This window comes from Magnolia sinica, chromosome 3 (assembly GCF_029962835.1).
Source record: "Magnolia sinica isolate HGM2019 chromosome 3, MsV1, whole genome shotgun sequence".
Lineage (NCBI taxonomy): Eukaryota > Viridiplantae > Streptophyta > Magnoliopsida > Magnoliales > Magnoliaceae > Magnolia > Magnolia sinica.
In genome coordinates, this window is record NC_080575.1 from 105,228,550 (window position 1) to 105,242,451 (window position 13,902).

Below are 13,902 nucleotides of genomic sequence, written 5' to 3' on the forward strand. Positions count from 1 at the left end.
TATTAATAGCATAAAGTTTTGTAAACTTGAGTAATTACCGATATTCGAGAAAACAATCACTATAAGTTCACGTTTAATAACCAGAGCTTCAAATTCATATTGACAAATCAATGATCCCTGTCGGGACCATTTTTATTTTTATTTTATTTTATTTTTTGGATCTTAAAGAATGCATCCCGTATCTCATGAAAGACCTAGTAATCATCATAATATTTCCAAAATGACTATGATGATGAAAATAAATTAAGATAAAATCTGTTCATATTCTCTCCTGGAATAACAAAAGAATGAATTATGTATCATTATATGCATATTATCCGGTAATCAAGGTCATTTAAGGTGTGGGGTATAGTTGAGGCAGTTGAGCCCTATGACGCAAGGTATAAGCCTTGAGACGTAAAGCCTTAAAAACATAAATAAAAAAGAATATTTGGAAGAAGGAAAAATAGTAAAAAAATAGAAAACTTACTGATCCATTGTCATCCATCCATCCATAAGACTAAGAGTAAAATTGTCCCAAAAAGAAACAAAATAAGTAAAGAAGAAGAAAAGGCCGATTTTTCTCAAATGCCTCATGTGAGGCATGTGCCTTGAGGCTACGGCATAAGCATTGTCTATATGAGGCTTAAGCCTCATGTAATTAAACCTCAAGACACTGTTTTAAGTATCGTTATCGCATAAAGTATCGCACCCTCTGGATACGGATAAATATCAGTTATCGCATGGGATATATTGGTTGTATCGCGTAATGTATCGCTATTGTTGGGAAACATGGGAACTTTGGGAAATTGGTCAAATTTTTCAATGAAACTTAAGGGATTGTTGAAAAAGACATCAAAACACATTTAGAAATTAAAACATTACAAAAAAAAAAAAAAAGTACAGATAATAAGGGTTTTCTTTGTATGGGGTCTTAATATATGTGCTTTCCAATTGAACTGATGCAAGTATATTCAAAGTTTATTCATATAATTTATAAATGTAAGAAGACACGTATGGAAACACAAGCAATACATTCAAAAGGAAAAGAAGAATCACTCGATCAAGTTACATACATGTTTGATTTTGTATTTGGATACAAACATTGCAACTCATTTGTGAGAAATTGAGAATTTTTTATTTTTCTCAAATTTCCACAACTTGACCCATCTCCGCCAAATTTCGAAATCGAAGTTCCAAATCCATGATTTTTCATGAAAAACATTAAGTATCATAAATTTGTAACCATGGTTTAACATGATTTACAACAAAAACATGGATCGAAAATTGAAAATACTCACTGGATCGAATAGGTGGGATATATCGGCACCAGTGTTCGAATTATCTTCGATATTATCGAAATATCTCTGATATTATCTCAGCGATACCGATAACACTGGTAACGATACCGATAACGCTCGTAGTATTAGAAATTTCAGGCATTAGCAACGTATTGCTAAGTATCGCCAACATATCAATATCACTAATGTAATCGCCAATATTTTCAACCATGTAAATTTTAGGTATCACTTGTATTGCCAAAGCATCAATATCGCCAATATTTTCAATTATGTAAATTCTAAGTAATGCTTGTATCATAAGTGTGTCGACGATATTTCAATAATATCAGCAACATATTCATATCATCAAAATTTTATTTATTAGAAAAAAAATATATTTTTTAAATTTTTTTCATGGGCACATGGTTGTATGTAGTGTTCAATTTGTCATTGATAATATTGATAATATCTCGATATTATTGATATTGCAACATGCACGATATTGAGACCACAACTTTCGTTTCCATTACAATTGTTGATGATTTCTTGGTGAAATATCATGTGTTGTTGATATTTTGCAATATTGACGGATGTTTGGATGGAAGGTTGTATGGTTAAATAGGTCGGATGAGATGGTTGGACTGATTTCTTACAACATCATATGCTTTTAAGGCCCCATTAAATGGAAACTTGTTATATATGCATTCAGTTTGCAAATTTTTTATTTTTAAATATGCAAATATGTACATTTTAACATCTCCTAAAGTTTCGCCAAAAATTCCACCGTTTTTCCCATGTTTCTCCACATTTCCGGTTATCAGTGATATTATTGGTAATTTCGATATTGTTTCCGTATCCCTGGTCAGCGAAACTTGTAGTGATACCAATACTTCGAACACTAAGCGGCACTACCTGTGCATTTCATATCTCATAGGTGGGATACAAGATATATCGTGGGATATATTGGCTGATATCATCGATATTTAAAACACTGCCTCAAGAATAGCCTTGAAGGCCTTTCTTCTGCCCCACCAGGAGGTGTGAGGTGCCTACCTTTAAAACTAGGGCTCTCGATTGAACCTTTTTTTTTTTTTATACCAATTTGTATGTATTGACGAGGTACAACAAAAAGCTACATACCCTTTTCTTGTATGCATCATTCACTGGTGACATGTAGCCTCCAATAACACAATAACCTTCCGAATTCAATTTATCTCTTGCCAGTTCTAAGCATGAAATGAGAAGTTGATTAAATACATGTTGGATATTAGTGTTAGCTTCCAAAAGATATGAAATCATATTGCCAATCAAGTTCAGACAAAAAATGAATGATGACATAGCTAACAATTCTCAAAAAAACATCTATAGTTTTTTAGCATAAAAACATGAGATCAATTCACAAATCAATCTAGTCATAAGGGCCTGAATCAATTGCCAAATGAATTTCTCACCTAGGAATCACAAAACACTAATAATAGAAACAAAAAGGGATTGAAAAAATTGTTACCAGCACAATGCCACAATCACTATATTGAGTCTTCAAATCAATTTTTCTAAACTTTGTTGCATGTTTGGTCATCCACGTCAATATTCATGAATCATGATTTAATTGAAAATTTTCAAAAGAAAATAATAATAATAATAATAATAATAATAATAAAAGAATAAATAAAATGAAATCTAAAACAACATTTTTGTTGCTAAATTCACTAAACTTAAAATATAGCCGCTCTGAGGAATTTGAAAAACAATGCTTTAGCTTGTGAAAAGCATTTTTTTTCTTGAATAATTAACATGGACATTCATTGAATCATATAAGAGAGTACCTCATGGTAGGGTTTAAGAATAAATTGATCTCTACACACCCATTTCAACTAGAATAACCGCAAATTCATCTGCTTCTCCTCCTAATTAACAACATGAGATGTTTAACCAAGATGATGCTTAGTCTCAAATCTCATCAATGATAAAGGACAGTCTCTAAGCTTGCTTTCTTTCAATGATGCCTATTTCCAGATGTTTTGAGAATCTTCTTCAATTATTAGATTCCTGAGTACCAAACTAGGAACGTTTTCTGATCATCACATGCATCAACCAAGCCATCTCAAATAATCTCAAAAACTTCTCTATATCGCTGTTGCGAACTCAAAATGGATAAATGAGTACTTCATGGTTTCAGCATTTCTCAAACGCATGATGCACCCATAAAGGAACTTTTTGTGAAGAAGGATTGTTTTTATGAACTTCTGGAAGCTTCTCATCTAATTAGTGGTTTGCTTACTACAAATGGGCTATGTTAACGTAGTTGTGTTATAATTTTCCCTTGAAATGTAGGCATCTTGCATCAACTGGCTCAAATCAATTTACATATGGCCTTAACATTAGTAAGTAACCTGGCTTGTTATGCTTGTCACTTTGTTATTTGGCTAGTTATACTTTGAAATAAGTTTGACTACTGCAAAAATGTTTCTCAAGCTCTAGATTTGAAATTCGATCGCATATCTGGATTTTAAATTGTAATTTAATATTTTGATGTGTTATTTATTAGGTGCTTGGTCTCCGTAATTTTTTCTATTTTTCAATGTTATATTTTCTTCAAGTTCTATGTCAACACGTCCACCATATCAAGACCTACACCCTGTCCTGTATTTCACCTTTTATAACAGTTGTGCAGCTTGTGCTAGAAACATTATATGCAGAATAAAAAACATGTGGAAACAGAGGTTACAGGCATGGTATCCCAAATTGGTTACGTATCGGCCGTAACAGCCAATACGTAACGGTAACGGTGGGACCCGTTATGTGATACGGGGTCGAAACGGCCGTTACGGAATTCTGTGACCGTAACGGCTGTTACGGGGCCATTACGGACCCGTAACGGCTGTTACGTGCCCTTGGGAAAAAAAAAAAAAAAAAAAGAAACTTACCGTTTTTTCCTTTCTTTTCTTCTTCTTCTCTTTCTTCTTCTTCTTCTTCTTCTTCTTCTTCTTCTCGAGTAGCTGCGGCTGCGGCTGCGGCTGTGCCCGGCTGCAGCTGCGCCCTGATGCGGCTTCTTCCTGTTCTTCTTCTTCTTCTTCCTCTCTCTCGCTCACTCTCCCTCTCTCTCTCTCAATCTCTTCTTTCCCCCTTTCCCTCTTTTTTTCTTTTCTCTCTTCTTTCCCTCTTTTTTTCTTTTCGTTTCCCTCTCCATTTTTTTTAAATTTGCAGCAGCTAGCTGCTGACTGCTGTAGGTACGTGTCACGCAAAGGCGAGCGTTGACACTCCTCGAGCTCCAAGTTGTACGAACGGTTCAAAGGAGATCAAAGTTATATGGGCTCCACAGTGATGTATTTATTACATCTACACCGTTCATCTATTTTCAGAGATCATTTTAGAGCACTACCCAAAAAATGAATTATATCCAGAGATCATCTGGACCACACCAAAAATAGCAACAGAGATAATGATTTTCACGGTTAAATAATTCTTAGGGTGCACGGTAACGTTTATTTTCCATCCAATCTGATCAGACCCGAGTGGGCCCCACTATGACGTATATATTTTATCCATCCATTTTGCCACGTCATTTTAGGTCAGGATTCAAAAAATTAGTAATATCCATCCATTTTGCCACGTCATTTTAGGTCAGGATTCAAAAAATTAGTAATATCCAAATCTCAGGTGGACCACACCATAGGAAATAGTGGTTATAGAATGCTCACCATTAAAATTTTCTTAAAGTCCAATGTAATGTTTATTTTTAATCTAACCTATTAATTGGGTCACATTGACGTGGATGAAGGGAAAACACACATGTCAGCTTGATCTAAAACTTTTCTAGCCCCCAATAAATTTTTAAAGGTGAACGTTTAATTATTGTTGTTTTTTATGGTGCAATCCACCTGAGCTTTGGATGTGCCTCATTTTTGGGCTCATGCCCTAAATTTATTTGGCAAAATGGATGGTAACACATTCATCACGGGTGGGGCCCAAAAAACTTTGACACGTGTTGCACTTTACATCCGAGTCCCTCCTAATTCAAGCCTTAAAAAATTGTACACGAGACATATATTAACTTAAAATTTGACAATTAAATTATGGACTGCAATTGCCAACTCACAATGCCAAAATCAAATTATTTGAATAGTTTTAATTGTTAATTTGTGAACTTTTATTTTTTTAAATAGGGCCTTTTGATTTATTTTTATTTTTTATGATTCACTATCTAAAAAATGTCCACCAATTTATAAGTGGGATAATGACAATAAAAGGCATGAATTTGAGGCTGATTTGGAGAATAGATTGGTCCTCCAAGTCAGCCCCAAATTGGCAACGCCATCTACCTGAATTTAATTTCATTTTTTTAAAAGAACTATTGGGAGAAATGATATCAAGTTGTTAAGTACATAAATTACATATTTAAAAAATTAAATATATGAATTTTGTAGTCAAATTCAAGTTACCTGGTTAAAAAATTAATCAGACAGTCCGAAACAACTTCTCACCAAAGAGTGGACCGTTACACCACCATAAACATGTTCCAACTTATAAATGAATGCATATTTGGAGTGTTTAGAATATTCCGGATTTAATCCATATTTTTTTGGCAAAAAAAAAAATTTGCGCCGTTACGAGCCGTTACGCCCCCGTATCCGTATCGGTTTCGGAGGGCACTGTTACGCCAACCGATACCGATACGGGACAACTTGCAGGACCACACATAAATTATGAACGAAACAATTTTAGTAAAAATGTCCTGCTGAAGTAATTCGTACAGGTTAATTGGATGCTACTAGATGATGATGATGATGATGATTGACAGCAACAATGATGATGAGTAACTGACTCATATGGGTCTCCACTGAAAATTCAAACATACCAATAATACGCTTAACAGATAGCAGAGTACAACTTACCAAACATGCGCAGGTGCATATATGTAGGAGGATTGAAACTTCCGCTCAATACCAAAACAACACAAATCTGTTCCCTAGTTTTTATTTTACAGAAGAAAGACAACAAGCAAGCACGTCATTAGGGAATTGGATTGAACAATTATAAACTTTGGAGTAAGTTGGTTGCAAAAGAAAATTGCAACCATACTACCACAGTTTCAAAACTATCATCTCAAATTGAGTGCAAGATGGGGACCGGCCAGAAGGTGAAAAGCTATTAATATGTCTAAGAGAACATACAACAGTGCACGTGATGATCTGAATCACCCTCATTCCTCTATTTTCTTCCATCATATGACACATTGTTGGGTCGTTGCATTGCAAATCGAGCCAATGCCATAAACCCAGGTCCAGCCCACTGACCTCAAGACTCAGTCCAAACTTGGCATAGCGTACTTGGGCTAAGCTTGGCCTACCCAGCCCATTTGTCATTTGAACCAGAACTAAGAATAGGGAAATCATCCTCTCAAATAAGCAAATATATAAAACAAATAAAAGCATGTTTACATGGATAAAAACATGGAAGAATTTTCATGGGCCTTTCTCCAACTGCACTGCCAATGAGAGCGGGGAGTACCGAACTGAAGGAGTACCAAACAAAACCTCAATGAGAATGTCTTACGAGTAGTGGGATGAACCATGCTCTTGTCTATTGAAGTGATAGAGTTTTTGTACAGGCATCAGACATGGTACTTTCTATCAATAATCTCGTTTTTTCTATTTTAAAAATTTTTGGTTTTGAAGAGAATTTTAAGTATCCATCTGCACGGGAAAATCTCGTGATTTTCAGGAAATTCTACCAAGGGAAGAAATCCCAAAAATCTTAGAACTACATTTCTCTCTGCCTGAACCAAACACAATCTTAAAAAGAACTTGGACAGAAAAATCACTTACTTGCTTAGAGCAGTCGATGAGATGGTTTGATCCATGATTCTGAAAGATAGCTTGTCCGTTGGTAATGGTATTTCCATATTTCCTGGTAAAGAAAATGAACTATAATCACAATAAAACCAAAATTTATGAAGAAAAAACACCAAATCGAGGAGTTGTGGAAATCTGCCATTGAGTGGTTGGTCCGATTTGCATTTTCAGATCACAGAGAGAGAGAGAGAGAGAGAGAGAGAGAGAGAGACGCGGACCTGTTTTAGGAGCGGATCCCTGAGAAAATTCGGCAGTTTAGCCAGCGGAAATTATCTGATGAGCTTGTAAGGTGTGTGTGTGTGTGTGTGTGAGAGAGAGAGAGAGAGAGAGAGAGAGAATCGGGTGTAGGCCGGAGCTTGGAAGATGCGCGGAGCGGGTATGAGCTTAGAAAATGAGGGGACGTAGGCCAACACTCAAGCCTCTAAACTCTCTCCGTGTGAACCACCTGAATACGTATGAGCCTTAATTTTAGTCCTCATGCCTAAGTTCTGGAGCCCACCCAAGCTACGACTGGCTTTCCAAAAATCATATGAAAATAAAAATATATCCTTGAGACGCTTACCACTCACGGAAATACTTTTTGAGGCGCATCATTTTTTTAGAGGACCCACTGTCATGTGTATGTAAGATCCACTCCAACCATTAGATGTGTAATCCTACATTATGTCGGTGGCTAAAAACTCAAGATGACCTGTGATTTTGGTGGGCCACACCAAGGAAAACAATTGGGAGAGAGATGTCCACACTTGATATTTACAGGACCCACCGTGATGATTACATAAAATCCACTCCAATCATTAAATACCACACTGAAATTTATACCTAATGCCCAAATATCATACCCATTCATTATTGAAGTTTCGAAGGGTGAGTGTTGTCCCATACACTATTTCATGGGGCTGATTTTTGGGCCTTGAGCCTAATGTGGAATTACACAGGGTGAATTTCAAATAAACACCAGATGGGGCCCATCCTAGACAGCAACACTTTTGCCAATGTGTGAAATAACATTTCCGTCCTCCTTAAACTTTCCTTGCTCTGATGTAAGACGTGGAAGAAATTTCAAATTGCATTTTTTAAACTCCAACGGCCGGCTAGCTGGATAGGCTTGTGGACGATTAAGTCCAAGCCCAGTCTGATTTAGAAAAGGCCTGAAATTTAAGTCCGAGCCCGGTCAATCCAGTCCAAGCCCAGTCGATACTGATATTAGTGAGAAATCCACTCCGTCCATCCTATTCCCCAAATCGTGTTGGAACATGCACCAAAAAATGCCTGCCGTTAAAACCTTACTTGGGTTATATGCCAGTCAAACCGTTCATGAGGTCCTTCCCTACGGGTATGAACTGAAAAATACAAAACTATTACCCTGATTCAAAACTTGTGGCCCAAGGTATGTTTCAATGGCGGATAATCAATCCTCACTTTTCCAGTTGTGCAGCCCACCTGAGTTTTGTATCTGCCTCATGTTTGGGCTCATATCCCAACTTGATCTGAAAAAAAAAAAAAAAGAACAGATGGATGGACTGGATTTCTCACAAACATCAAGGTGGGCCCTATGATCTTTTCTTGACATCCACGCCATGCATTATGTCTGCCCTCATCACGTTCATGGCGCTGAAAACCCAACTCAACCCAAAACTCAGGTAGGCCACACCCTGTAAACTCCTGCCTAAAACCAATAAAATCACATGGTGTGGCCCACCTAAGTTTGGAATGACCTAAAGTTTCATGACAACGTCCATCCTTGTGGGGCTCATCTTATGAATGGATTGAATGACATATACAAAACACAGGATCTTCGTACAATATCTGAAAGTATTTAGAAGTGGGTGTCCCCATCACAACTGTTCCCTGTAGTGTGTGGCCTGGATTGGTCTGATTTTTTATAGATGTCGGCTGAACATGAAGGGCCTTATATTATGGATATGGACCCACAAATGAAAGTTGGTCCAACACAATTTATAATAGGATATGCTTATATTCTATAATAGTTAGTAGAAAAGCAGGCCTGGAAAGGAAGACCAAATCTACCTATTGTCAACTTCTGCTGAACTTTTCAAGCATTCATACAAAATAGCTTGTGCTCGATTCGGCCTTTGTTTTGTCGTTCGAGGAAGAACTGAGGATGATTTGACTGACTTATAGAAATAGTTATTGCAAAAGCATCTCATTCTTCTTAATTTGAAAACTTGATTATTGTACACAACCACCTCAAGTACATGGCCTTTTAGATCTCATATAAGATTAATTAATAAGTATTAACACAATTTTAATTAAGTGGTGATATTTCTGCAATGTGAAGATGACTACTAAAGTATTAGTTGTAGAATTGTTTAGAGGTGAAAAAATTCAATTGTAATTATTAGGAAGGATGATCCGGCGCTATGAGAATCTTCTTATATTAGAATGACATAGCACACACTTTAGAATTAGTTTAGAAGACCCTAATTTGCAAGACAACTCAACCACTGCAAGAGATGCCTTTGGCCACTATCTAAAATTGTAGATGAATAACCATACATCTCGTAACATTTTGTTGAGTACCATGCACAAGGAACTCATACCCATATATAAGGTGTGTGAGACTGTTAATAGCTCATTTTCATTCCTGTAGTAGTTAAATGATCCCCGCATAAGACTTTGTGAATGTCCTAAAATTGCATAGATATTATTAAATCTTATAAGCACACCCATCTAGCTTTTCAATATCTGACATTTTGACAGACAGTAATTGGGAAATGGTCTATAGAAAAACACCATATTATTTGAAAGACAAGATGGAAGCTCCCATTGGCCACCATCCTGTGGACTGTGGCTACTCATCCAGCGTACACATCATACACAAAAGCCAATTAACACCATCCACATTACTAATCCATTTGGTAACAGTGATTTAAAGAAGGAAAAAACATTGTAATTGAAAACACCTTTGCAAATTAATGATGAGTTTTAAACCCCACAACCATGTACATAAAAATAGCAATACTTACCACAAGCATGATGGATTCCAATGTGGAGACTTTGAATTTTTATTTTTTTTAGCTAAACAATGATTCTTGTCTTGGAGTGATTTTCACCTTTGTGGCATGCAAAAATGATGGTCCAAAATTAATAGGGCTCATTGTTGATGGAGCATAGAGAATATACCACATTGATTAGACAATCTGAACCACCCAGTTATTTGCTATCAATTGGATGGTCAGCAATCTGATTTCAGCAAGCGATGTCTATGCTCCTCCACGGTGGGGCCCAGGGTATGGACAGTCAATGTTACCATAAATGCATGCAATATTTACCTTGGATGAGACACACGGAAACCGTACTCACCATCCATAATTGGGCCCACAATTTGAATAGTCAGGATGATGCATAAATCGAATGTGTCCAATAGATGAGTTACTGATAAATGGTTATGAATGCTCGGATGAAAATAAAAAATCATAAACTTTCAAGAAGTTATCATGGCCAATTAACGTAGGCCTCTTATCGGGGTTATCCCATATGAGCATGGCCTACCCCAAGGATAAGGCCGGTGGTCTATACTAGGTGGGCCACATGTGTGGATGGTCAGGAAAAAAAATTAATTAATTAAAGAATCACTGGTCCATTCCGACATATGAAGCACATGATTAGTGACCAGTCCAAATATTATGGAGTGGTAAGAAAGAAAAGTGTTTTAACGGTCGAACAATCAGCCAGGAGAATTGAAATTAAATGACGGTATATGTATAATATTTTGAAAAAACAAGCCACGTGGACCTAGGTCCTAGTGGATGTGCTGAGCTGAAATGGCCAATTTGAATTTTGTTTCACGTACTCTAGTATTATCTACTACATACTAGTAACATACAACCAATATTGGGGTACCATACCATAAGCTACAAGAATTTCATGTCCCCCTAAACAAGGTATCCTCCATTGATATATATATACACACACAGTGTGTGTGTGTGTTATAAGTTGTTTATTTTCATTCACATTCACCCATGCTGAAAATTGTACATATATGCAACCACGAGATTAGAATTTGTCTAACCATTTAAAATCTAAATTAGGAGGCAGTTCATGGTGCATTTGTAAGTATACCATTTGCAAATCCTTTCAAGCATTAATTTTTCATGCAGAATTCATTACAGATACCATAAACAAGACAAAGCAAAGAACTAGTAACCTGAGTTGTTTTCCTGTGACCAGTCTCACTAGATACCAGCACCACCTGTTCTCCATACATAAACAGTTAAACAGAACTCAGAGCATGACATTGAATAACATAAGAAGTCCATCAAACTAACAGTCTACAGAATGTAGTAAAAGAAATATGAACTCAACATGTATGAAGTATACAGTACACTTGTGCCTATTCTTTCAGTTTACTTTTGGTGCATGCATTATCTATGGCTGTCTGTCAAATATACAAATCTGCATGCTAGTTGTTTGAAAAAATGATTCAACCAAGACCATCTTTTGAATGAGTGCATCATTACAGTTTTTGCATTTATGTATTTCTATTTTGTTGATGAATTACTTTACTATGATTAATTGCACATCATTTTTAGGCTTTAACCAGAGATTTAATTTGTACTCTCTAGATTTTATAGGTGATGCTGCTTGCATGTTTCAGGCGATTGATGAGAGAGTTTACACATATGCATGACCACTGCTCATCAAGCTGCTCATCCAACCTGATTCTTGGACCAAGCATAAGTTGTGGGTAAGTTTTCCTAACATGTGTGTGAAGCATTGCCCAACCAAATGCATCCACATGCACGCTTTCCATTAAGTGGGTCACACTTTTTAGAACTTTTGGCTTAAAAATCAAGTGTTTCCTTCCTCAAGTGGACCGTATGAAACAAATGGATGTTCGAAAGAGCTGTATTAGCCATTCTTTTTTTCTATTTTCTTTTTTTTTTTTTTTTTGTGGTATATTGTGCCCAACTTCAAGAGGAAAAAAAAAAAAAACTAGATTCTTGTGCAAGGCTCATCTAATGGAAAATTGGGTTCTCAAACAAACGTTCCATATTAGCGTGTGGCCGCATGTGGATGGTGATAATTCCACATGCTTGTGGGCTCAGCCTCTGTTTCATGTTAACTTGATATGATTTTTTTTAGTAATTTAGTAGTATCATATGGTAGTTGGTGTTACAACATGTATAATGTTCAATTGGAGTAGTGTAATTTTTGTTTTATATAGAGAACTCATTGAGGAGCTAATTCATTTACACTTGTTTGCATTCTATCCATGCTTTGAAGCCCATATTGGATGAGTATACTAATTGCACATTTTAAGCTTGAAATGTGTTCGTGTCAGTAATATTCCTGCAACCTAAAAAATTCGCTATTTTAAGCTTGAAATGCACTAATATTTGTTACATGCTCTGCATTTTAATTTGGGGAAATTGTTCATTAGTGTTTGACTTATTTCAATGTATGCATTGTTTTACCTGTAATATGTTAGTTGAAAACTGAAATAAGAAGCAATTTCTTTACATTTTAGGTCTGGTAGGGCTTCCAGTACTATTTTTCTGCTTTATGGATTACACATCTCAAAGACTTGAAGCATTGGTGATTCTAGCATGCATCCAAATTGGGCCAATCATTTCAATAGTTTGGATCACTCAACTACATGCTCCACTACTCTGAAACAGTGATCCAAACCATTTAATCACTCAACTGTGGTTAAGGAGACGGCAGTTATTCAAATGAAAAGAGATAATACAGATTATTAAATGGGGCAAAATCAGATTATTAAATGGGCAAAATCAGTTGATATTAAATGGACAAAACATAAATGGGCATTCCACCCTAAAATCCGAAAAACCCTAAATCGGTATTGAGATTGAGAGAGATTGAGAGAGAGAGGGAGAGAGAGAGAGAGAGAGAGAGAGAGAGAGAGAGAGAGAGAGAGACCTCAATGTTCCTGGAGATTTGAGCCTTCAACCACAGATTCAGAGAGAGTGAGATGGCGTGCGTGGGTAGGGCGGTTGGCAACAGAATCTTCGGTGGGGATAGAGAGAGACAGTGGGAAGAGAGATCGAGCAAGGAAGAGAGAAAGAGAAGGGAGAGAGATCGACAGGAAGAGGGGGGGGACTTAGGGGGACGCGGATTTCCTTTCGCAGGAAGGTTCCTGCGCGGGAAATCTAGGTGGGGACCCACCGTAATGGTCGTAAGAAATCTACACCGTCCATCCGTTGAGCTCATTCTAGTACTTGAAACCAAAAATTAGAGGGATCCAAGACTCAAGTGGGCCTCACTAAAGGAAAATGTGGGTAGGGAAATTTCTACTGCTGACAACTCCCTGGGTCGACAATGATGTTTACATGCCATCCATACCGTTCGTATTCCTGCTGGGATGAACCGATAGACTGATTCAAAACTTCCATGGCTCCATGAATATTTCAACTGTGGAAGTTTAATCCTCGCGTTTTCGGCCCACTTGAGTATTGGATCCGGATAGTTTTTGGTCCCATGGCCTAAAATAATGTCAAAAAACTTAGGGACGGGGTGGATTTCTCACAAACATCACAGAGGTCCCCACCTAGGTTTCCAGCGCAGGAACCTCCTGCGAAAGGCTTTCGCAGGAAATCCACGTCCGACTAAGGGTGAGAGAGGGAAACAGAGACTGGTTAGGGCCGGAAACGGATTGACTACTCCCCCTCACACCAGCCTGGTGGCTGGTGGTCGGTGTTCTGTTGGTGATGTATTTGCTACATCCATTCCTTTCATCCATTTTTAAAGATCATTTTAGGGTTTGATCCAAAAAATGAGATGGATATAAATCTCAGGTGGAT

At 37.0% G+C, this 13,902-nt stretch overlaps 1 protein-coding gene across 7 annotated transcripts; it reads right to left on the reverse strand.

Moving 5' to 3' along the window:
* Positions 1-1,664: 1,664 nt before the first annotated feature.
* Positions 1,665-13,195, reverse strand: LOC131240547 (nicotinamide/nicotinic acid mononucleotide adenylyltransferase-like). Of its 7 annotated transcripts, none has more exons than XR_009168798.1 (6): positions 13,022-13,195; positions 11,249-11,330; positions 7,333-7,559; positions 7,088-7,169; positions 6,155-6,228; positions 1,665-2,485 (listed from the first exon to the last, which is right to left on the reverse strand). XR_009168798.1 is itself a non-coding variant. In XM_058238838.1 (3 exons), the coding sequence occupies exons 1-3, from the start codon at positions 7,162-7,164 to the stop codon at positions 2,352-2,354; spliced, it is 285 nt and encodes a 94-aa protein (XP_058094821.1). In that variant the 5' UTR covers positions 7,165-7,318; the 3' UTR covers positions 1,671-2,351. The 7 variants fall into 7 exon arrangements, 1 of the variants encoding a protein (XP_058094821.1); XR_009168799.1 differs by having other exon boundaries at positions 1,666-2,485; positions 11,286-11,335; XR_009168796.1 differs by having other exon boundaries at positions 1,667-2,485; positions 11,286-11,330.
* Positions 13,196-13,902: the final 707 nt, after the last annotated feature.